The sequence below is a fragment of the Neovison vison genome, chromosome 6 (genome assembly GCF_020171115.1).
Source record: "Neovison vison isolate M4711 chromosome 6, ASM_NN_V1, whole genome shotgun sequence".
NCBI lineage: Eukaryota > Metazoa > Chordata > Mammalia > Carnivora > Mustelidae > Neogale > Neogale vison.
Window position 1 is genome coordinate 207,881,334 of NC_058096.1, and position 25,018 is coordinate 207,906,351.

Below are 25,018 nucleotides of genomic sequence, written 5' to 3' on the forward strand. Positions count from 1 at the left end.
ATGGAGTGTGGGCCAGGAGATCTTCAGAACTTCACAACGCCACATGCCTCTGCCAGAGATGGGAACACCCTATATTTTGAAGGTAAGGCTTTAAGGACATGGGAGAGAGGCGGGGGAGGGGGGTGCTGTCCTCATGCCTCAATTTCTCCATATCCTGATGGCCACATCATTACCAGCCTGCATGGTGTGCCAGCCTAGGGACCCAGTGGGTGTCGCAGGAGTTCTGGTTCACAGAGTGGCCACGACCAGAGGGAAGTGCCTTGTTAGAACCTGGGGAACAGGGGTGCTTGGGTGGCTTAGTCCGTTGAGCTGATGCAGCTCAGGTCATGATCTCAGGGTCCTGGGACGGAATCCCACATCAGGGTCCCAGTTTAGTGGGGAGCCTGCTTCTCCCTCTGCCTGCTGCTCCCCCTGCTTGTGTGCTCACTTGCTTCTCACTCTCTCTCTTGCTCTCTCTCTCTTACAAATAAATAAAATCTTAAAAAAAAAATTTTTGGTAACAAGCTAACAGCCATGGACCAGATGAGCTTGTGTGAGGGGCGCGATCTCGGAGAGCCAGGACAGTGTGAGGTGTGAGTGACGGCTTCATGCTACTGACCCATGGTCTCAACCATGTGAGCTGGGCTTTACAGTACCCCCATTTGACAAGAGGAAACTGAGGCCCAGGGGACTTATGCGACTTGCGGAGCCGGAGTCAACACCAGTTTTCAGGAGAGTCTTCCGGGTGAAACATTTGGGTCGCCGTGTGACAGAAGTCCACTCAGCTGCCACGTGGGATCTGGCCGTGGCAGCCCTGGCTCAGGTCACCCACCGGCTGACCGCTCAGCCACTTGTCAGGAAGCATGCTGGTGTAGCGTCTGTGGGTAGGGACATGTTCCCCAACTCAGGGACCTCGCCTTTCTTTCTCCCTCACTGCGCACCTCCCCTTCTTAGACCAGTGCCTTGTAAAGTGAGTGAGTGAGAGATTGTCCTACTCAGGGCTTCCCCTGGACATCAGGGATGTTTTAGGGCAGGGATGGTGGGCTCTGCCCCCCCAGAGCTGACTGTGGTGCCTATGATGATGTGGGAGCGGGTGTTAGGGGGGTGTGACCTTACAGAGACAGAGGTCAACGAGCCAAGACACATTTTCCTGTTGCCGCAGTTGAGTGTGGGCTGTGATGTCAAGGTGCAGCTTGTAAGTGGGTGTGCTGTGACTCCCGGGCTCTAAGAAGGGGTAGAGGTCGTCTGCTGTGGAGTCCGTTTGAGCCCCCAAGGGTCCCCTGTGTGTGGGTTAGTGATGCTGGGCCTCCGGGGAGGGTGATCTGCCAATCCATCCTGGCTCCCCCCGGATCTGGGGGAGACTGGCATCTCCAGGCAGAATCCTGCAATTCCTGTGTGAGGTTTTGAGGCAGAAGGTTGGAGTAGGTGTTGTTATGGATGTGAGCCTGGAGAACGCATGCCAAGCCTACGCCTGCCCTTGGGTCAGTCACTTTTTAGGTGCTGAAGGTCATGTACAGAACCCTGGCTCCGCAGGGCCCACAGCTTTGTGAGGAAGGAAAGGGCAGGCTTCTGGAACTCTTCTTTCCTCTCGGAGTGGGACAGTGTCCATTGGGCAGGCTGTCCTCTGAAACAAGGTAGCCAGAACCCTACCATAGCACATGAGAGGAGCTGGAAATGTGGCTCGCTGCTGGGGGGAGATGGAACATAGGACAGCAAGCCACTGGACAAAGACATGAGCAAGAACGGAACAGTGAGAGAACAAGGCAAGACAAAAGTCCGTGGAGATGTGGGGCCTCGTGAGGGTGCCTGTGGACCCCTGTGGAAGGTGCAAAGGTGTCCAGCCACTGAAGTATGTGGCAAGGGAAGTGGCCATCCACATGTCATTGTACCAGGAGCCCTGGGACATGGTTGAATAGTTTGGGGGGACTTCTATGAGGCAGGGCTCACTAGATGTTTCTGCTAAAGTATTTGGACCACCATAGATTATTAGGCTTGTCTGATTATTAATGGACCCCTCCACCAGCGTCATGGACCCTCTCTAGGCAAAGACAAGTCTTGGTTACTGCTTCTGAGTCCCTGATGATCTGCTTGGCATGCACACTGAGGGAAACAGACTTTCTGGAACCATACCAGCTTCTGACGGCTGTAAACACATGTCTAGCTTTGCCTCTGATCCGTGATTGTGTGTTAACAGCTTGTTGGCCAGCCCAAATGTGACAGCAGGCTATATGCATAAAAAACCTTATTTGTCTTTCTTCTTGGTCTCCAACCCTTGCAGTAGCATTTTTTCCCTTTCCTGTCCTCAACGATGTTCAGTTATTAAATCCCAGTGCAAGACGGTCCAATTCAAGATCTCAGTCTCCAAACTAGTTCCATGCAGCTCCTTCTCCTCCCACTCCTCCCTGTTGGGGACAGGAAGGGGCAATGGGGGGACTGACATCACTACTCACTTCCACCTATGGTCACACAGAGCACACCTCCTGGGGCGGGGCTGTGAAGGTGGGCCCTGGAGTTGTACAAGGCGGCATCACTGTCCAGTCCTTTCTGGCTGGGCATTTGCTGCCTCTGGGTCTTTGGGTGTCATTTTTAGGGCAGTATGAGATTCCCTTGGCCACCTGTGAGGTGGCTAGAATGTGGTGCTCTCTGCCTCGATGGTCTGCTGTGCACAGCAGTTGGAGGGCCACTTGAGAATCTGCGTTGGGCTGGTATAGTCCCCTTTTACCATTTTCCCTAGATCCCTGGATACAGACCTGTGGTCATACCAACACTGCCTGCAAGATGGTGAAGGGGAAGCTGGTGGAGGTAGGCAAGTGGCCTTGGCACGTGAGCATCCTGTTTCTGGGAGCGTACATCTGCAGCGGCTCCCTCATCCACCACCAGTGGGTCCTCACGGCTGCACACTGCCTGCACAGGTCAGTCAGAGTGGCCAGCGGGTCCCAGGGGCTTTGCTTTCTAGCCCCAGGGGGAGCCCCATGGTAAATCTGGGGATCTGGGACTAGGGGGCTGGTGATGCTATGCTCTACTCAGTCTGTGTCTCTCCAACCACTTTTGGCCTCACTGCTGGCTACCTGCCTCCTATCCCTGGCCCTGCAGATCCAAGGACCCCAAAATGTACTCTGTGAGTATGGGAGTCCAGCACCTCCCAGGCAACGGCACTCAGCTCCTGCTCACCCGCATTGTGATTCATGAGGATTTCCGCAACCTCATATCCCAGGACATTGCTCTCCTGAAGCTCAGGGACCACATCTTCTGGTCCCCCCTCATCCAGCCCGTCTGCCTTCCCAACAACAGATTCAAGCCATCTGTCGGAACTTCGTGCTGGGTGATCGGGTGGGGACGTAAACGCACTCGAGGTGAGTGAAGGCAGGCAGAGGGACCAAGACCCTGGACTCTTCAGAACACAACTCCAGCATGGGCTCATTTTATCAGTCTATCTATCTATCTATCTATCTATTTACTTGAAACAGAGAGTGAGTGGGGGCTGGGGTTGGGGTGGGTGAGGCAGAGGGAGAGAGAAAATCCCAAGAAAGCTCCATGACCATCCCGGAGCCTAATCTGGGGCTCGATCCCAATGATCCCCGAGATTATGACCTGAGCCAAAATCAGGAGTTGGATGCCCAACTGAATGAGCCACCCAGGCGCCTCTCTTTGTTCATTCCTTTATTCACTTGTTCCCTCCATCAGCACACATTCCTGAGAACTCACACACACTGCACATTACCTTGACCTCTGTTGCTAGGAAGATACATACAGGGCTCTTGTGTAAAAGACGTACATAACCTTCATGAACCTCTGTTGCCAAAGTGGGGTTAAATCCAGTGCCAAGCCCACAACTTGCAACATGGCAGGGAATTGATCTTTGGCTATTAATGGGGTTCTCTGTCTGCAAGTGGTATATGGGCCATGGTCTCAGGAAGCATTAAGGCTTTGGGCAGCATTCATGCATACTCATTACCACCAGGCACCAATAATTCCTGGAGATCTGGCCTTTGTGGGTGCCAACCTCGAGTCCTAGAATCGAGGAGTGTTTGTGGGATCCTGCCTTCCAGGGGTGGTGCACTTTGGGCTCTGGGGTCTTGACATCTTACCAGGTAGCCTTGGAGCTGTCAGAGTTTAGCTTCCACCCTCATGAAACCTGAATTATTGCAGGAATCTCTCCTCGTCCTCATTCAGTGCCTGGGTGTTGTTCTGAGCCCCCGGGGATAATTTTGCTTCAGTCTTTTTAATGTTCCCCACCCTGCAAAAGTCAGGCATGGGGATGGGGCCTTCACAAATTACCATCCCAAGAAACAGCCCTGCCTCCCACCCTGGTGAATCTGGGCAACTTCAAGTTGTAGGTGTGCCGGACAGTTGCAGGGATGACAAGGAAGGATCTCTCTCTCTCTTTCTCTCTCTCTCTCTCTCCAGTAACCCCAAAGAACACCTACAGTCTTCATGAGATGGCTGTCAAGATCATAAGCAGTGAAACCTGCCATCAGCAGTATCAGTTCCTCTTCTTGAAGGACAAGAAGGACTTCATTGGGAAGGACATGCTGTGTGTCAGCTCAGAATGGGGCATGGACTCTTGTCAGGTGCGGGGTGTGTGGCCCTGTGAGAGCAGGGAGAGGGCTTTCAGGGGCCATGTCTTCCTTTTCACAGGGCACTATATAACCTTATGAAAATCTCCTTTCCTTGGTCTTCATTGTCCAAGTCTGTAAAATAGGGCAGAAAATAATCTTTGCATTTGTCCCCAGTAATGGTAATAATTGGCAATGCATCTCAGGTCTTTAAAAAAATTTTTTTTAAAGATTGTATTCATTTATTTTTGAGAGGGAGAAAGCAAGTACGTGCATGCACAGGGAACGAGATGGGCAGAGGGAGAGAATCTCAAGCAGATTCCCTGCTGAGCATAGAGCCCAACACAGGGCTCCATCGCATGACCCTGAGATCATGACTTGAGCCGAAATCAAGTCAGATGCTCAACCGACCTAGCCACCCAGGCGCCCCAGGTTTCAGTTCTTTTCATATCACACACTGCTAGGTAGTCTCACACACATCTCCCCATTTACACGTTCCAAAATTTCTCGATGGGATGTATCCTGCAGGGAACTTGTGGGTCATAGGCTGTGCGTACCTTCATCTTCAATAGTTCTTGCCGAATTGTTTTCCAAAGTGATTGTATGAATCCGTATTCTTAGAGCAGCGTTTGAGAATTCTGCTCATCCCTATTGTTGCCAACATTTTTGGTACTGGCAGGCTATAACACGTTTTCCATTCTGTTAAGTGAGAAACAGAGTGATAGTACACCATTGTGGTTGCCGTGGGCATGTCCCCACTTACTAGTACAGTTATACATCTTTTCCCGTGCTCGTTCTCCATTCTTGATTATTCTTCTATGAATCACTATTTCAGCTACTTTGCACATTTTCTATTGTTTACCTTTTTCTTTTTATTATATTTTTGTATTTTGGATACTGGTTCTGTCTTCATTGTATATATTTCAGGTATCTTGTCCCAGTTTTTCATTATGCTCCCACCGTCTGTTGCTGAAGAGCAGTTTAGGTGTTTTTTTTTTTTTTGAAGATTTTATTTATTCATTTGACAGAGAGAGAGATCACAAGTAGGCAGAGAGGCAGGCAGACAGGCAAGGGGAGGAAGTAGGCTCCCCACTGAGCAGAGAGCCCGATGTGGGGCTCGATCCCAGGACCCTGAGATCATGACCCAAGCCGAAGGCAGAGGCTGAACCTCCTGAGCCAACCAGGTGCCCCAAGTTTAGGTTTTATGGTATCAAATGTAGATCCATGTTTTCCTTTCTGCTTTATGCTTTCTGCATCTTATTTAAGAAATCTTTCCTTTTCCTGAGGTCATAAAGACATTTCCCGTATTATTTTTTTCTTAAAAGTTTGGAAATTTTGTGTTTACATTGACATCTTAAATCCATAGGCATTCATTTTGTGAATGGTGTAAGACTGAGAGAGAACTATTTTTATTTATTTCCTCATGTGGACTTGCATTTGTCCGAATGGCATCCATTGCAAAAAAAAAAAAAGACATCATATACACAAAATGTGGAGGTGATGGGGGCATAAAAATGTAGTGTTGAGAATATGTTCAAACTTAAGTGATGTTAACTTAAAATAGATTGTTATAGAGATAGGATGTTATGAACCTCAATGGTAAACACAAGTCAAAATAAAAATAAATACCCCCCCAAACACACAAAGAGAAAGGAATCCAAGCACAACACCAAAGAAAGTCGTCAAATCTCAAGAGAAGAGAACAAAAGAGGAAGAAAGGAACAGAGAAGAATTATAAAAACAACCAGATAACAATGAACAAAATGGCAGTAAGTATATAACTATCAGTAATTACTTTAAATGTAAATGGGCTAAATGTGCTCCACTTAACTGAATGGATTTAAAAAAAAAAAGCAAGACCCATTTATATGCTGCCTATAAGAGACTCACTTCAGAACTAAAGATACATACAACCTGAAAGTGAAGGGATGGAAAAAGATATTCCATGCAACTGAAGCAAAAAGGAAAAAAAACCTGGGGTAGCAATGCTTATATTAGACAAAAGAAATTTTTAAAAGCCCTAATGTAATAAAGAAGGGGATTGCATAATGATAAAGGAATGAACCTAACAAGAGGATATAACAATTGTAAATATCTATGCACCCGATATAGGAACATCTAAATACATAAAGCAAGTATTAACAGATGTAAAAGAAGAAATTAACAGTAGTACAACAATTCTGGGGTAATTTAGCAAGGAAACAACCCACTAGGTCAGATGGACTTTAATATAGTATATACGCTGCTGAATGTTTTATATATATAATATATATGTATGTGTGTGTGTATATATATGTGGTGTATATATAATGTATATATTATATATAAAACATCCCATCCAAAAACTGCAGAATACACATTCTTTTCAAGTGCACAAGTGCACGTTCTCCAGGATAGATCATTCTCCAGGATAGAGCACATGTTAGGCCCCCAAAACAAGTTTCAGTGTATTTAAGAAGATTGAAATCCTATCAAGCATCTTTCTTTTTTTTTTTTAAGATTTTATTTATTTATTTGACAGAGAGAAATCACAAGCAGATGGAGAGGCAGGCAGAGAGAGAGAGGGAAGCAGGCTCCCCGCTGAGCAGAGAGCCCGATGCAGGACTTGATCCCAGGACCCTGAGATCATGACCCGAGCCAAAGGCAGCAGCTCAACCCACTGAGCCACCCAGGTGCCCCCTATCAAGCATCTTTCTGACCACAACAGTATGAAACTAGAAATCAATTACAAAAAAAATAAGAAAATAAAATAAAACCCTGGAAAAAAATGGAAATGTGGAAGCTAAACTACACACTCCCAAATAAGCAATGGGTCAATGAAGAAATCAAAGAGGAAATTAAAAAAATAACTTGAGACAAATGAGAATGGAAATGCAATGGACCAAAATTTTTGAGATGAGGCAAAATCAGTTCCTCTTTAAAAATATTTGTTTTTAATTTTAATTCCAATATAGTTAACGTACAGTGTTACATTAGTTTTAGGTGTACAATATAGTGATTCAGCAAATCTATGCATCATTATGCAGGGCTCATCATGGTAAGTGGACTCTTACTCCCCAACACCTATTTCACCCATGCCCCCACCTCCCCACTGATATGCTTTATTTTTTTAAAGATTTTATTTATTTATTTATTTATTTATTTATTTATTTGACAGAGAGATATCAAAGGTAGGCAGAGAGGCAGGCAGAGAGAGAGAGGGGGAAGCAGGCTCCCTGCTGAGCAGAAAGCCCCATGCAGGGCTCAGTCCCAGGACCCTTAGATCATGACCTGAGCCCAAAGGCAGAGGTTTAACCCACTGAACCACCAAGGTGCCCCCGATATGCTTTATTTTAAATGAGTACCCTCAGTTAAAGTTACTATTTTTTTTTTCAACAAGAACGTTTTTTACTTGAAGCATATTTCAAAATACATGGTCCTAAGAGATGTATAGAATATATTCCATCCAAGAAAAATACATATTTTCCTCAAGAATACATAGAAGAATACTCTGATCAAAATATAAGAAAGAATACTCTGATCAAAATATAAGAAAGAGAAGAATAGGGGCGCCTGGGTGGCTCAGTGGGTTAAAGCCTTTGCTTTCAGCTCAGGTCATGATCCCAGGGTCCTGGGATTGAGCCACACATTGGGCTCTGCTCAGCAAGAAGCCTGCTTCCTCCTCTCTCTGCCTGCCTCTCTGCCTACTTGTGATCTCTGTCTGTCAAATAAATTAAAAAAATAAAAAATTAAAAAAAAAAAGAAAAAGAAGAATACTCTGATCAGGCACCCCCTCTGATCAAAATATAAGATAAATATTACAGATTTAAGACTGAAATCATACCAAAGATATTTTCCAACAATATCAACAATAAAACAAAACTGGAAAGTTTACAATGTAAATATTAAATATTTAATACATAAATATTAAATAACACACTACTGCACAAGCAATGGGTCAAATAAGATGGCAAGTCAAAATATGTCTCAAAAGAAAAGATAAAGAAAACACTATTCTAAAACCTATGAGATGCAGCAAAGCAGATGTTAGAGTGAAATTTATGTTATAAGTGCTTATATTAAAAAAAATTTCAAATAAACAACATTACACCACAAGGAGCTAGAAAAAGAAGAGTTGTAGCTAAAATTTAGTAGAGGAAGGAAATAACAAAAAAAATCATAAATAAATAAAAATAGAGACCAAAATAAACAATAAAGTAACATTGAAAGTAATGACTAGTTTTTTCAAAACAAAACAAAACAAAACAAAGCAAAAAACAAAATTGACAACGCTTTGACTAAAAAGAAGTTTGTAATATACAGGTCTACCTTGAGAAACAAAATGTCAGACAATCTAAACTTACATCTGAAGGAACAAGAAAAAGAACAAATCCCAAAGTTAGTAGAAGGAAATAATAAATATTGGAGTGATATAAATAAAATAGAGACTAAAAAAACAATAGAAAAGATCACTCAAATTAGGAGCTGGTTCTTTGAAAAGATAAAATCGATAAACCTTTAGCAGGCTCATCAAGGAAATGAGAGAGGGCTCAAATAAACAATGAAATTAGAAATGAAAGAGAAGTTCAACTAACATCACAGAAATACAAAGAATTATAAGAGATGACTGTGAAAAATAATACACTAAAAAATTGGACAACCTACCTAGAAGAAATAGATAAATTCCTAGAAACATATAATTTTCCAAGAATTAATGAGGAAGAAATAAAAATTTGGAACAGGCTGATTGCTAGTAATGAAAAATGAATCAGTAATAAAAAAAACTCCCCCTCAAAAAAAGTCCAGGACAAGATGACTTCACAGGCGAATTCTACCAAACATTTATTTTTTATTTTTTTTTAAAAGAGGTTGGATTCTTTTATTTTATTTTATTGTATTTATTTGACACAGAGAGATCACAAGTAGGCAGAGAGGCAGGCAGAGAGAGAGGGGGAAGTAGGTTCCCCGCTGAGCAGAGAGCCTGATGTGGGGCTCAATCCCAGGACCCTGAGATCATGACCTAAACGAAAGGCAGAGGCTTAACCCACTGAGCCACTCAGGCACCCCTCTACCAAACATTTAAAGAAGATTTAATACCTGTCCTTCTCAAACTATTCCAAAAAATTGAAGAGGAAAGAATGGCTCCAAATTTATTCCATGAGGCCAGCACTACCCTGATACTAAAACCAGACAAAGACAGTACACAAAAAGAAAATTATAGAGCAATGTCCCTAATGAACATCGAAGCAAAAATCCTCAACAGAATATTAACAAACTGAATTCAACAATACATTAAAAGAATCATTCACCATGATCAAGTGGGATTTTTTCCAGGATGCAAAGATGGTTCAATATCTGCAAATCAATCAACATGATACAACACATTAACCAAAGGATAAAAATCATATGATCATTTCATTAGATGTAGAAAAAGCATTTAGCAAAATTCAACATCAATTCATAGTAAAAACTCTCAGCAAAAAGTGTACTGAGGCAAGATACAACATGATAGAAGCCATATATGATAATCCGCCAGCACAAAATACTCATGATGAAAAACTGAAAGCTTTTTCTCTAAGGTCAGGAACTAGGCAAGGATGTTCACTCTTGCCACTTTTACTCAACATAGTACTGAAGTTTTAGTCACTGCAATCAGACAAACAAAAGGAATAAAAGGCATCCAAATTAGTAAAGAAGAAGTAAAACTGTTTCTATTTGCAGATGATATACTATATATAGAAAACCCTACAGACTCCATCAAAAAACTAACAGAATAAAGGAATTCAGTAAAGTTGCAGGATACAAAATGAATATATAGAAATCTGTTACATTTCTATACACTAATAATGAAGTAACAGAAAGATATTAAGAAAACAACTCCATTTATGATTGCATCAAAAAAAAAATAAAATGCCTAGGAATAGATTTAACCAACGAGGTGAAAGACTTGTACTCTGAAAATTGTAAGACATTGATGAAAGAAATTGAAGACAACCCAAATAAATGGAAAAATATACCATGCTCATAGTTTGGAAGAATTAATCATTAAAATGTCCATACTACCCAACTGAATCTACAGATTCAGTTCAATCCCTATCTTAATACCAACAGGAATTTTGACAGAACTAGAAAAAAAAAATCCTAAATCCTAAAAGCCACTAAAGACCCAGAATAGACAAAACAAACTTGAGAAAGAAGAACAAAGCTGGAGGTATCACAGTCTCAGATTGCAAGCTATACTACAAACTAGAGTAATCAAAACAGTATGGTACTGGCACAAAAATGGGCACAGATCAGTGGAACAGAATAGAGAGCCCCCAAACAAACCCATGCTTACATGGTTAATTAATCTATGGCAAAGGAGGCAAGAATAGACAATGAGGAAAAGACTGTCTCATTAATAAGTAGTGTTGGGAAAACCAAACAGCTACACGCAAATAAGTGAAACTCGACCCTTTTCTTACACCATACACAAAAATAAACTCAAGATGGATTAAAGACCTAAATGTAAGAACCCCAAACCATAAAACTCCTAAAAGAAAACAGGCAATAAACTCTTGCATATCAGTCTTAGCATTATGTTTTTGAATCTGTCTCCTCAGGCAAGGCCAACAAGAGCAAAACAAAAACAATACAATTGGGACTACACCAAACTAAAAACTTTTGCATAGGAAAGGAAAGCGTCAACAGAATGAAAAGGCAACCTACGGAATGGGAGAAGGTATTTGCAAAGATATTTCCTATAGTGGGTTAATTATCCAAGATATGTAAAGAAACCATCAACATAAAAAAATACCCCAAACCAATAAAAAAACCAAAAATCTGATGAAAATGAGTAGAGGACCTGAAAAGACATTTCTTCCAAAGAAGACCTACAGATGGCCAACAGACCCATGAAAAGATGCTCATCGCTCATCATCAGAGTAATACAAATCAAAACCGCAATGAGATATCACCACATGCCTGTCCGAATGGCTAAAATTAACAACACAAGAAACAACAAGCATCCATGAGGTTGTGGAGAAAGGGGGGATCCTCTTGCACTGTTGGTGGGAATGCAAAACGGTGCTGCCACTGTGGAAAACAGTGTGGAATTTCCTCATAAAGTTAAAAAGTAGAACCACTCTATGATTCAATAATTCCACTGCTGGGTATCTACCTGAAGAAAACGAAAACACTAATTTGGAAAGATAAATGCATCCCTACACAGATTGCATTATTTACAACAGCCAAGATATGGAAGCAGCCCAAAGGCCCATCAATAAATGAGTGGATAAAGAAGACCTCCAATGTATTTTTGAGCTTTTTTCTTTCCTAATAAAGGTGTTTAAGGCAGGGCGCCTGGGTTGCTCAGTGGGTTAAAGCCCCTGTCTTTGGCTCAGGTCATAATCCCAGGGTCATGGCATGAGTCTCTCTGCTCAGCAAGGAGCCTGCTTCCCTCCTCCTCCCGCCTGCTGCTCTGCCTACTTGTGATCTCTGTCAAATAAAAACGTAAATTCTTAAAAAACAAAAAAAGTGTTTAAGGCTACAAATTTCCCTCTAAATACTGCTTTAGCCTAATGCTACATATTTTAATATGTAGCATTTTTACTGTTATCCACTTTCAAGTATTTTCTATAATTCCCATTCTTATTTTATTTTGACCCATGACTTATTTAGAAGTGTTTTTTTTCCATCCCCAAATACACGTGTGGTTGTTTGTTTCATTAATGATTTCTGACCAATTTCTGACCATCATGTGGTTATACATGTGGTAATACATACAGTAATACCAATTACATGAAATATGTTGCAACTTGCCTACTTGCCTGGTATGTAGTTAAGTTTTTAATATTTATCTCACTCTTTTCTATTTCTCTTAATTTTTGTCCTTCTTCCCTTGGGCTCGAATTTTTTTTTCCTATCTTCTTGAGCAAAAAGGTTTAGTTTTGTGTTTGAAGTACTTAAAGCCATGAAATCATCTTTTAATTAAATGTGGTTTCATCTCTTAAATTTTGTATTATTGTGATTCCTTTATGGCTACCTTATTTTAAAAATATATATAGTGTGATTTGAAAGGAAATGCATTTCCTTCAAAAGGTAGTACATTAATGAAAAAATTGCGAAACGAAACTCTCCTATAATCAAACTACCTAGAAATTTCCCCTCTAAGTTGCTTAGTTTCTATCCTTAACACTTTCTTTCTATTCATATATGAACCTCTAAAAAAGTTTTAGGGTCTCTTCCTAGTTTTTAATCTTTAATGAAAGACTGTATTATAATTTTATTCTCCAAATTGTTTCTTTTACTTGAAATAGATCTCGAGCTATCTCAGACTGTCTATATAAATACAGTCCTTTCTTCCTAAATACTGAACAACAGGGGCGCCTGGGTGGCTCAGTGGGTTAAAGCCTCTGCCTTCGGCTCAGGTCATGATCCCAGGGTCCTGGGATCGAGCCCCGCATCGGGCTCTCTGCTCAGCAGGGAGCCTGCTTCCTTCCTCCCTCTCTCTCTGCCTGCCTCTCTGCCTGCTTGTGATCTCTATCTGTCAAATAAGATAAATAAAACCTTTAAAAAAAAAATACTGAACAACAATTCTCTCATATGGCAGAATCTATATAATCATTCTCCTATTGATAGACTTATTAACTCATTTCAGTATTTTTCTACCATGCCAGAGTAAAAATCTTTATTCATAGATCTTTGCACATTTGTTCAAATATTTCTCTAAATAAATTTTTAAAAGTGTAATTACAAGATCAGTTGTATGCACATTTAAAATTTCTAAAAATATTGACAAATTAGCTTTCTCAAATATTTGATCGATTTATATCAACACCAACAGTATTTCCTCTATGTCATCACCAGAATTAGGCATTAATTTTATTTTAACTTTTGTTCCTCTGGTAGACTAAAACTTTTATTTCTGCTTTAATTTCATGAAATTAGGCAATTTTGTTTTTTTTTTTTAAAGATTTTATTTTATTTATTTGAGAGAGAGAGAGACAGTGAGAGAGAGAATGAGCGAGGAGAAGGTCAGAGAGCGAAGCAGACTCCCCATGGAGCTGGGAGCCTGATGTGGGACTCGATCCCGGGACTCCAGAATCACGCCCTGAGCCGGAGGCAGTCGTCCAACCAACTGCGCCACCCAGGCGTCCCGAAATTAGGCAATTTTGTAAATTGCTTGTGCAACAGGCTATTAAGTAGGAAGTTTCAATGAAGTCATCAAAATATACTGTGTATCCGGATTCAAAGGTAGTTGTGTGACTGACATTCCACAATGTGTGTGTGTATCAAAGGATCAAGATGGTAAAGTGGGAGGTGATTTTATGAGGAGAATTTCCCAGGAAAGAGCTGCTCCTGTGCACTTACTCCTCCCCCTCTAACGGACAGGGGTGGGGGTGGGTGCCTGTCCCACAGTCAGATCTCCTGGGAGGGGTTTCAACAAGACCACTCAGAGTATGGTGCTGGCCCACTCAGAGAGTCAGGTATCAATCTCCCCAAGATCCAGAGAGCAGGAAGTGCCTGGGGGATGAGCGGGTTCCCTTGCCTCCTCACTCTCCTGCTTTAACCTTGGAAGGTTTAGAAAACTGGTTAGCAAGATGGGGTTGGAAGGGTTGCTGAAGGGAAGGAATGGGGAAAGTAGACCTGGCTTCCTCCTTCCCAGGCCTCCTGCTTGCCAAAAGCCCTAGCAGTGGGAAGAAATTTTACTTTCAGTTAAGTGTGGCATCGTGACTGTTGTGTGGGAATGGATATTCTGATTTCTGAATTGAAGTATGTTTATGTGACTGTGTCATCATAGCGACTATGATTACATTAATCACAGTGAGCAAAGCCTTCTGGTTCTGCCCAACCACTTACCCAGGGTCAGGGAAAAGAGCTCAACTTCTAAATAAGTTGTAAAAGAACAGAAGGTGTCCAGACTAAGATGCTTGAGTTGTTCAGTGGACCATTAACACTTTTCTTGGTCCTTTGCTCCTGATTTTCTATTAAACTACTTTTGTTTTTATTGATTTGTAAAAACTCTGAGTATTATATGCTATACTTATTATTGGTGAAGGAACATCATGTCTTTTTCAACATAATTTAAAATGTTTTATAAATATGTGTACTTTTTATATAAACATACATACATACACGGAGAGAGAGTATATAAAACAAATATGGTAAAATATTAACAATTAGTAAATCTGGATAAATATATACTTGCAACTTCTTTGTGAGTCTCAAACTACTTCAAAATAAAAAGTTATTTAAAGCTTTGGGAGCTGGAAGTTTTAACCCTTTATAAAATGCTTTACAATATTTTACCCTATTTGTCCATCATTTGCCTTTTTTTAGTGTGGACTTTTTTTTTCCAAAGAGTTATTTAAAAATTTGATTTATCATTATTTCCCTTGATGATAGTGGTTTTTGTGCTGTGCCTAGAAGTACCTTTCCCACTCTAAGATTTTTTTTTTTTAGATTTTTTCAATTTATTTACTTGATAGACAGAGGTCACAAGTAGGCAGAGAGGCAGGTAGAGAGAGAGGAGGAAGCAGGCTCTGCACTGAGTAGAGAGCCCAATGTGGGGCTCGATCCCAGGACACTGGGATCAAGACCTGAGCCGAAGGCAGAGGCTCTAACCCACTGAGCCACCCAGGCGCCCCTTTCCCACTCTAAGATTATAAAATTATTCACTCATACATGTTCTTAATTCTTTTCTTTAAATATTTTAATTTCGATTCATCAGGAAGTTTGATAGGAGGAATGTATTATTTTCCTCCAAATATAGCCTTTCCTCCAAATATAATCTTTTATTGAATACTTAATTTTTTTTTTTGGCAATGAATTAGAAATGGCTCCTTTAGGGGCTGCCTGGATGGCTCAGTCAGTGGAGGATGTGCCTCTTGATCTTGGGATTGTGAGTTCGAGCCCCATATTGGGTGTAGAGCTTACTTAAAAATAAAATCTTAAAAAAAAAAAGAAATGCCCCCTTTATTATATTCTGCATTCCCATCTTATTTTGGTCTGTCTCTGACTCTTGCAGTCTCACTTCTCTGCCAACTCCACTCTTCTTAAATTATTGTAGCTTTTTAATTCCTTTTTTTTTTTTTGGTATGTGGTCAGACAAGTCCTCCTTCATCATTTTCCTTTTAAAGAATTTGCCTGGCTGTTCTCCCATGTTCATTCCAACTGAACAATCTCAGTAGAATGTCAAAAAGAAAATAACTTTGGCGATTTTGGTGGAAATTAATAGATTAACTTAAGGAAAATAGACTATTTTGTTTGATTTCTTTCTGTCTAGAGCAAGAAATTTATGGTTTCCTCCACATAGTTACTGCATGCTCCTGCTTAAGAATATGCCTACATGATTTATATCTCTTGTGAGCAGTATGTTTTCTTTCATTGTATTTTCTGCTTGAATTATATATTTGGTTTGTGCATGTGTGCGTGCGCGTGTATGTGTGTGTGTGTGTATCTGTGTATGTAACAAGCATTCTTTCTGGACCTAGCTGATTCTCTTTAATTTTGCAGGTCCAGAGACAAATCATCTGCAGTGATCACTTGAACTCCTTTCCAATGGGTAGACTTCTGATTTTTCTTGTCTACTGCAGTGCAAGAACTATATTCCATGGCTCTGTCTTCCAGGAGATATGGCGCCATTTTGTTTTGAGCATGTTTCTCTCTCTCTCTCTTCTTTTGAAAGATTTTATCTATTTGAGATAGAGCGAGAGAAAGTGAGCAAGAGGGCACGAGGAGAGGCAGAGGCAGAGGGAGGAGCAGGCTATCCACCGAGCAGGGAGTCCGACATGGGGCTCAATCCCACGACCCTGGGATCATGACCTGAGCCGAAGGCAGATGCTTAATGACTCAGCGACCCAGGCGCCCCGAGTGTGTCTCTTGTTAAATGGCATAGAGCTGGATGCTGTTTTTGTCAGCATATCTGGGAGCATATCCTTTAATTCATTTACCAAGAAGAATGTTTCTTTTTGTTCCCTCTCCTTATGTTTTTGGTTGATTTTTTTTTTCCACTCTACTTTTCTGCTGTAATGGTTTAGAAGTTGTCATGTCTCAATTTCATGCTGCTACTGGTCACTTTATATTTCCCACACACATATTTAGCCTTGAATTAACAAAATAGTGTCCATCAGTGTCTACAGCTTCTTCCTTAGCAGGACAAGACCTTCCTTCATTTTCACTTTCTTTATTTCCTTCCCCCAGACTCATCCTCTTGTTGAAAATATCTTGTTGAAAAGAGTGAGCTGAACTCTTTTGTTATATCCAAGAATTTTTAGTTGACTCTCTCTGGCTGTGCAGGCCTACAATCCCAGGAGCTGTAATTAGTAATGATTTTACCTCTTTGGTTTTCAGGATGTTTGGTTTTTTCATTCCCTTGGACATGTCTCCCCCAAACAACCTGGAATTTGTAGCTGGGCCTTATCTTGTTGCTGGCATTCACAGATGTTCTCCCCACACTTCATCACGAAACACGATGTTAATGTGGCATATCATCTATCAGGGAAAGAGACGTTCCTTCCTGATCTGCTCTAGCATTTTATTCCAAGACTGAATGCCTTGCTTCATAAGACACATTTTCTGCAGCTCTCAAGATGACTCCTCACTCTGATCAAATTGCCGAGTCAGCCCCGAGAGCAGACTCCTCTTGTCCGCCTTGCTCGCCAGGATGTCTTTCTCTGCTCACCGTGTCCTTCTGCTTCACTCATCTGTCAGATTCAGATTTATAATATCCTTTTTTAAGAACATGTTTAATTTGTTTATTCATCCAACAGACAGCCCGTGCTGGGCCCTGGGCCAGACACAGGGCCATGTGGGTGCAAGGCCCAGGAAAGGTACTGGCCTGGGAAGGAAATGTCCTGGGACAGCCATCCATGCATCATGACCCACCTGCCCTTTGCATTTTGTTTTCTTCCTCCAGTGAGGCTGGGCTCCTTTTTAAGGCATGCTGAGGAGGTCACCTCCTGTATCAAGATAAAGAATCGAGACTAGGCTTCATTTGAAAAATGTTAGCCCATGTTCTGGAACATTTGAAACAACATAAAAGATTTGTAAAGAATCGAGACTAGGCTTCACTTGAAAAATGTTAGCCCATGTTCTGGAACATTTGAAACAACATAAAAGATTTGCTCCTTGAATGCTGGATAGAAGTTGCCTATGAAACCACGTGAGCCTGTTTTCCTTTGAGGGGTAGGTTGTGGGCACAATTTTAAGTTGTTTTGCCCGTGGTTATTGGACTTATGTGATTTGCATTTTCTTAAAAATTACTCATTTCATCCAGAACTTCAATCCACAAAGAGGAGGTTACAAACATTCTTCAGATTCTGAAGAAGTGTATTTTCCCAGGATGCGGTTCTTGCCTCTTTTCTACTCACACCATGAAGTATTTGCATTTTCCTTCCCTTTCTGTTCTTCTTGGCAAGATTTACAAGGTGCTTATCTATTCTGTTTTTTTTTTTTTTAAGAACAACCTATTGATTTCATTTCTCAAGGTGATGATTTTCTGCTTTCTACTGCACAGATTATCCCTTTTTTGTCTTTATTAATTCCTTTTCAAGTGTCTTGAGCTGAATGTGAGCTAATACATAACTGAGAACAATAATGAATAAATTATTTTCATTCTCTCTTGTTTGAGGAAAATATTTAGACCAAGACTCCTCAATGTGAAATTCAAGCCCATATGCCATGGGCTTGGCCACATGTGTTTTTCTTATCGCTCTACATAATAATCATAGATTTTAATTCTGTTTTTACTTTAACATTTTTGAAAGTTAATTTATTTTCCTTTGTTAGGGTAGTTCACATTTTGTTATGGGCTCTGGTTTTATTTCACTGTGGTAAGAAAATGTCTTTCTCCACACTATTGTCTCTGAGTTCTCTTTGTCTCTGGGCCCTTGGAGTCCAGTTAATCTTCTCTCTCAGGTAAGGCTCCTCATGTTATCATCATTAGCTGGATTATCCCTGTCTTGATTTTCCCCTTCATCATCCATATTCTCTTCTGCAAAGGCACCTACTTAAATCTGTTTATTACATATCTTTAAAGATGCCTGTATCTTTGAAAAATGCATAGTATTGATGTATGTGTATTTTCACGTGCATAAATGACATTGTGCTACTCATTCCCTCCTGTATTTGTTTGTTGAGCGGTCTCAATCTGTTAGAGAATCCACACTAAATGGTTTTATTCTTTCAAATCTCTGTCCACCCCCTCTATCCAATGTGCCTTATGTCAAAGCTTCTTCCCTCCCTCAAACATCACTTTGGGCAGTCACTTTTAGTTATTACATGCACTGTCTGATTAGAAGTCTAGATTTAAATTGATTTGATTTAAATCTTGCCAAGCCCTACCACTTTGCTCTCCTTTGGTCTCCTGGGAACAGGGTCCCCACTTCCAAACTGTCAGGGATCTGGAGACTGGGGTGGACACTCTGGAGTCTCCCTTAACCCTCTCTCTACTCCAGCTTCCTTTTCAATTCTATTTGCATGATCAGTACTTCTCCATCCCCTCACTTTCAATCTGCATGTGTCTTTAAATCTGAAAGTAGTCTTCCGTAGGCAGCATTTAGATGATTCTTGCTTTTTTTTTTTAATTCAAGGATTTTATTTATTTATTTGACAGAGATCACAAGTAGGCAGAGAGGCAGGCAGAGAGAGAGGGGAGGAAGCAGGTTCCCTGCTGAGCAGAGAGCCCAACGCAGGACTCAATCCCAGGACCCTGGGATCATGACCTGAGCCGAAGGCAGAGGCTTTAACACACTGAGCCACCCAGGTGCCCCTGATTCTTGCTTTTTTGTCTGTTTCTTCACTGTATGTCTTTTGATTGGAGCATTTACTTCATTTACATTCAAAGTCATTATTGAGAGTTATGTACTCGTTGCCATTTTGTTACTTGTTTTATGGTTGTTTCTGTAATTCTCTTCTGTTCTTTTCTTCTCTTGCTGTCTCACAATTTGCTGGCTTTCTTTAGTGGTACACTTGGATTCCTTTCTCTTTATTTTTTGCATATTTACCATCAATTTTTTATTTGTGGTTACCTTCAGATTTGTATGTAACATCTTCTGCATATAGCAGTATCTATTAAGTTGGTGGTCACTTAAGTTTGAACCCATTCTTTACTCCTCTCTCCCCTACCTAATGTTTTAGATACATGGTGTCAAACTTTACATCTTTTTATTTTGTGAGTCCTTGGATTAATTTTAAAGATATAGTTATTTTACTGCTTTTGTGCTTCCTACTATTCTTACTCCTGCTTATGGTTTTTCCTTTCTACCAAAATGTCACCTTTAATATTTCTCGTAGAGCAGGTTTAGTGGTCATGAATTCCTTAACTTTTGTTTGTTTGGGAAGCTCTTTATCTCTCCTTTTATTCTGAGTGGTAGACTTACTGGATAGAATATTATTGGTTGTAGATTTTTTTTTCCTTTCAGCACTTTGAATATATCAATATATAGGTCTTCAAGGTTTCTGCTGAAAAATCAGCTAATAGCTTTATGGGGTTTCCTTTGTGTATAACTGTTTTCTTTTCTGTTGCTGCTTTTAACATTTTCTTTTTTTCACTACTTTTTGCCATTTTAATTACTATGTGTCTTGGTGTGGACCTCCTTGAATTGATCTTATTAGGAGCTCTTCATGGGGGAAGCTCATTAGGGAGGTTTTCAGCTATTATTTTTTCAAATATATTTTCTGTCCCTCCTTTTTTCTCTTCTCCTTCTTGGATCCCTATAATGTGAATGTTATTACACTTAATGATGTTACTGAGTTCCCTTAATCTATTTTATTATTATTATTTTTCTCTCTCCTGTTCAGCTTAGTTGCTTTCCATTTTTCTGTCCTCCAGGCCACTGACCCATTTTTCTGCTTCCTCTAATATACTATAAATTCCATCTAGTGTATTTTTCATTTCATTTATTGACTTTATTTCTGGTTATTTTTTATGTTTTCTATCTCTTCTATTTCTTTGCTGAGGGACTCACTGGGGTCCTCCACTCTTTTCTCAAATCCAGTGAGTATCTTTATGACCATTCCTTTATTATTATTTTTTTAAGATTTATTTATTTATTGAGAGAGAGAGAGAGAGCAAGAGCGAGCACATGAATGGAGTGGGGTGGGGGGTGGGGCGGGAAGAGTGAGGCAGAGGGAAAGAATCTCCAATGGACTCCCTACTGCCCTGTTGAGCACAGAGACTGACACAGTCTCAAACCCATGACCATGAGATCATGACTGGAGCTGAAATCGAGAGTTGGTGCTCAACCAACTGAGTCACCCAGGTGCTTTATTATGACCATTACTTTAAATATATTATCTCCATTTTGTTTAGGTCTCTTGCTGTGATTTTTGTCCTGTTCTTTTGCTTGGGACATATTCCTCTGTCTCATTTTGTCTAACTCTCTGTCTGTTTCTAAGTGTTAGGAAAGTCAGCTACACTTCCTGCTATTGCAAATAGGAGATTTCTGAAGAAGATGTTTTGTAGTGCCCTCAGTACAATGTTCCCAGTTCACGAGAACTTGGCACTTCAGGAGTGTCTCCTATGTGTGTTGTGTGCACCCTACTATTGTGGTTGAGCCATGTTTACCTCCAGTCCAGTGATCTGCAATGGCTCTCTTCACCTGCTATGGGTAGGATTTGGTACCTATATTGTTACTGGGTCAGTCTGGGGCTGCCATGGGCTTGAGTTAAGTCAGACCAGGTATTTGCAAGAACTGTAGTAGCATTGAACTGTAGGATGCTCTTTTTAGGTGTTGTCCCCTGAAAACTTTCACTGGTGGGTGGGGCCTGTAGTCAGTCCTGATGTCTGCCCCCTGATGTCTGACTGGTATGTGTGGTTATCTTCCCCTCTCCCCAGAGCTAGTCACTTTGGAGTGGTGCTGGACCCTGTTGGCCTGGCTGCACCCTGCCAAGCTTTTGGCACTGCTTTGGATGGTCTCCTGCCAAGGGTGTGTTGGAAGAGGTGAGACTGTGGTGCAGGTTGCACAGTGCCACCAAGGTCTGTGCTGGCCCACTGCAGGAAGATGATCTGCAGCTGCCTGGGAAAACTCCACTGAGGCCAGCTCAGATGGAGGAGTGGGATGTGGATGCACTCTTAGGAAACTAGATGGAGAGGGTTCCCAAGGGGCTGATTCCTGCCAGTGTCCATGTATCTAGGCTGAAAGGGTGGGGGTGAGAAATGCACCTGCTGGGTCTTTTCTTCCTGGAGAAGTCTCCCCCAAATCCCGTCCTCTCCAGCACGCACTCTGAGATTAGTAAATAAATCTCCTTCTCATATATGCTAGGTGTTTTTTAAACGGCTGCTTCTGTGTTGTATCTCCATGGTTGTTTGTTATGCTATCTCTTTAAGAGCAGGGGCTCAACTTCCTATGACCCTCTGGCTCTCTCAGAGCTGAGCCATTGATTTTTTAAAATTCCAGGTGTTAAGCTCCATGGATTGTAAGAACTCACAAAGTTAGGTCCCTCTGGTTTTCAAAGCCAAATGATATGGACATTTGTCTTCACAGAGGGAATCCCCTGTGCCTGAGGGATTCCTCTCTCCTCCCTCCACCTATGGCATTCCCCCCTCTCACAGACAGTCTTACAGGTCAGTTTGGCTCCTGACTGGGTCTGACCCTTCCTACCCTCTTCAATGTGGCTTCTTCTCTATATTCAGCTGTGGTGAGTTTGCTCTGCCAGTCTTTGGGTCATTTTCTGGTTTATTTTCTCTGATGTGGGTGATATCTAGGTTTATCCATGGGGTGAGGTGAGCCCAGGATTCTCCTACTCTGCCAGCTTCCCCAGTCTCTCAATTCTCTTTCTCTGCTTGTTAACATTCAGGGTGTCCTTACAATATATTAAATATTGACCTCTCCCTGGTTTTAAACAGAGTAAATGCCCTATCTTAATTAATCATCTATCTTCAATGAGATTCAGTGTCCTTCACTGAATAGTCATAATTTTGATGTAATTAAGCCCAACACATCTCCCCTCTGCAATTTTTGGGCTTTGAATCTCATTTTAAAACATGGGCTTCATCTCAAGGTAAAGTCATGGCTTACATGTTTATAATGAGCCTTTAACTTTTCACGTTGAGAGTTTTAATTCCTCTAGAGTTTTGTTAGGTAGGATCCAACTTTATTTTTCTTCATCAGTTTCCCACCATTGCCACAGAGATCTCCTTTCCCAGAGCTTTCTGGAGCACGTGCTACATCTTCTCACGTGCTGGCATTGGGTTGGCTCTCCAATGCACGACTTGTCTGTTTTCCTATTTTTATGCCAGTACCACAGTTTCTGTAATTACAGATTTGAAATACATCTAACTCTGGTGGGTCAAATTTGCCCCCAGCTTGACTCTCCCATTTGCTCTTCTTTCTCAGACCTGTCATAGAATCCATGGACTCATACCCTTCAATATCAATTTTAGAATCAGATCATCAAGGTCTTGAAAAAAAAATCCATCTGACATTTTATTTGGAATTGTTTGAACTTTAGAGATTGACGTAAGGAGGATTGACACTGTTATCTTTTAAAATAATTTTTGCTTTCTATTGAAGAGACAAAAGCATATTTATAGAACATATATAGAGAATAGAGATAAACACAGCCAACACCCACAGCCTCCCTCCCAAGCCTATGAAATAGTGCTGCATTTCCAGAAACACTGAACCTTCCCTGGGTGATAATCCCTGCGTTTCAAGCCAAGAAGTCTTTAATTATGCTCTTTTTTTTTTTTTTCCTGCTGCTGGAACTTGCTCATGGTATCTCCACTTCCCCATGTGTGGGATGATGCTTTAAAGAGTGAGGAAATGTTCCTTAGGGTGTCCTCTGTGAGAATTCTCTGGGCACATGACGAACCCAGGACCACTTTGAACGACATCCTTGGTTGGATTTTTGGAATCACACACATAGTGTGAATTCAAATTGCAAATACACACGAGGGGCAGGTGTTCCTAGTTTCTCTGTCCTCAGAGGGCATGGTCCTTTTTTGGAGGTGTAGCTTTTTGCAGGAGGTTTTTGCCTTGGGCTCCCCTCCTTGCACAGGCCCTGGGTTTTGTCTTTTATCTCCAGCACCAGTGAGGAACACTGTGGAAATGGAAGCTCAGTTTCACCGGGTTTGGCAAATAGCCTTGGGACCAAAGCCATGTGGGCTTTGCTGACCTCTCTGGGTTTTAGCCCTCCCTTGGGTTTTGGACTCTGAGGAGTCTTTATTTTCTTGCCAGCTCATCTGTGCATTTAAAATGAGAATTTTTAAAAAAGATTTTATTTATTTATTTGACAGAGATCACAAGTAGACAGAGAGGCAGGCAGAGAGAGAGAGAGGGAAGCAGGCTCCCTGCTGAGCAAAGAGCCCGATGTGGGACTCGATCCCAGGACCCTGAGATCATGACCTGAGCCGAAGGCAGCGGCTTAACCCACTGAGCCACCCAGGCGCCCTAAAATGAGAAATTTTTAACATCACACATATTTAATTATCTACAGCAAGGTCAGGTAGGGTATCTGGCCTTGCATACTGCAGAAAGCCAAACGTTGAGCATTGGTATTTTTATGTTGTTTTCAGCCGTCTCACCTAAGAACCAAAATATATCTTTACCTGCTTGTCAATCTTCTTTTAATTCTTAGGTATAGTTTTATTATTTTTTTCCTTAAGCGTCTCATGCATTCTTAATTAGATTATGTTCTTTAAATCTTGGTTTGAGTCACATTAAATATATATATGTATATAAATGTATAGAGAAAGCTCTTTTTCTGATTTATAAAACTTTTCAATAATACAGAAGAGCATAGAGGAAGTTTTAAAAAAATCATAAATTTGCCCTCAGCAGACATAACAGTTATGAGTTTTTGATGCTTGTTGTTATTAACATTATTCTTATACTTGCACTTGCTTTACACAAAAAGAGGGGGCTGGTTTGCATTTCAAATAGTCACTCTGCAAGCAGGAGTGTGGGATAGAAGGTAAGGTGGTCAAGGGTGGCACCTTGGAGGCCCACCAGAATTGAAGGGAGCACAGAGGTGGGGTCGGGGGTTGGGTGGAGGTTCTGATCAAGAGTTAGCAGGAGAATGAAGAGGAAGGCCAGTGTGACCCTGAGCTGGGGCCCCAGGGCAGAGCTCCCATGTCACAGAGCAGGTTCCTAGCCATGCCACATTCGCAGGGATGACACAAGCCCAAGGCAGCTCGCACTCAGGATCTGGTTCAAGAAGGTGTGAATTTCCACAGCACCTGCAGTGAGGTCCTCGCGCTGCCTCCTTCATGCCTCCCCTCCTCCGCTCCACAGGATAATTCTGGCAGCTCCCTGGTCTGCCAGGTGAACAACACCTGGATTCAGATGGGCGTGGTGAGCTGGAGTCCGAGCTGCAACCAGCCCCACCTCCTGAGCATCTACACCAGCACCTCCGACTTCACCTACTGGATCAAGAAGCAGATCACCAACATGATGTTCATGAACAGGGCTGGCCCTGCCTTCCTGAGCCCAGTCACCCTCACAGGCTACATTCTGCTGGTGTCCTTGGGCTCCCTGTGGCTCCTGTGAGCGGTGTCTCTGGGGCAGGCACTCCCAGAG

General features: G+C 41.6%; 1 protein-coding gene across 1 annotated transcript; it reads left to right on the plus strand.

Moving 5' to 3' along the window:
- LOC122910677 (putative serine protease 46) lies at positions 1 to 24,988 on the plus strand. Its single transcript, XM_044255286.1, has 5 exons — positions 1 to 82; positions 2,714 to 2,891; positions 3,073 to 3,332; positions 4,387 to 4,550; positions 24,734 to 24,988. The coding sequence occupies exons 1-5, from the start codon at positions 1 to 3 to the stop codon at positions 24,986 to 24,988; spliced, it is 939 nt and encodes a 312-aa protein (XP_044111221.1).
- The last annotated feature ends 30 nt before the right edge of the window (positions 24,989 to 25,018 follow it).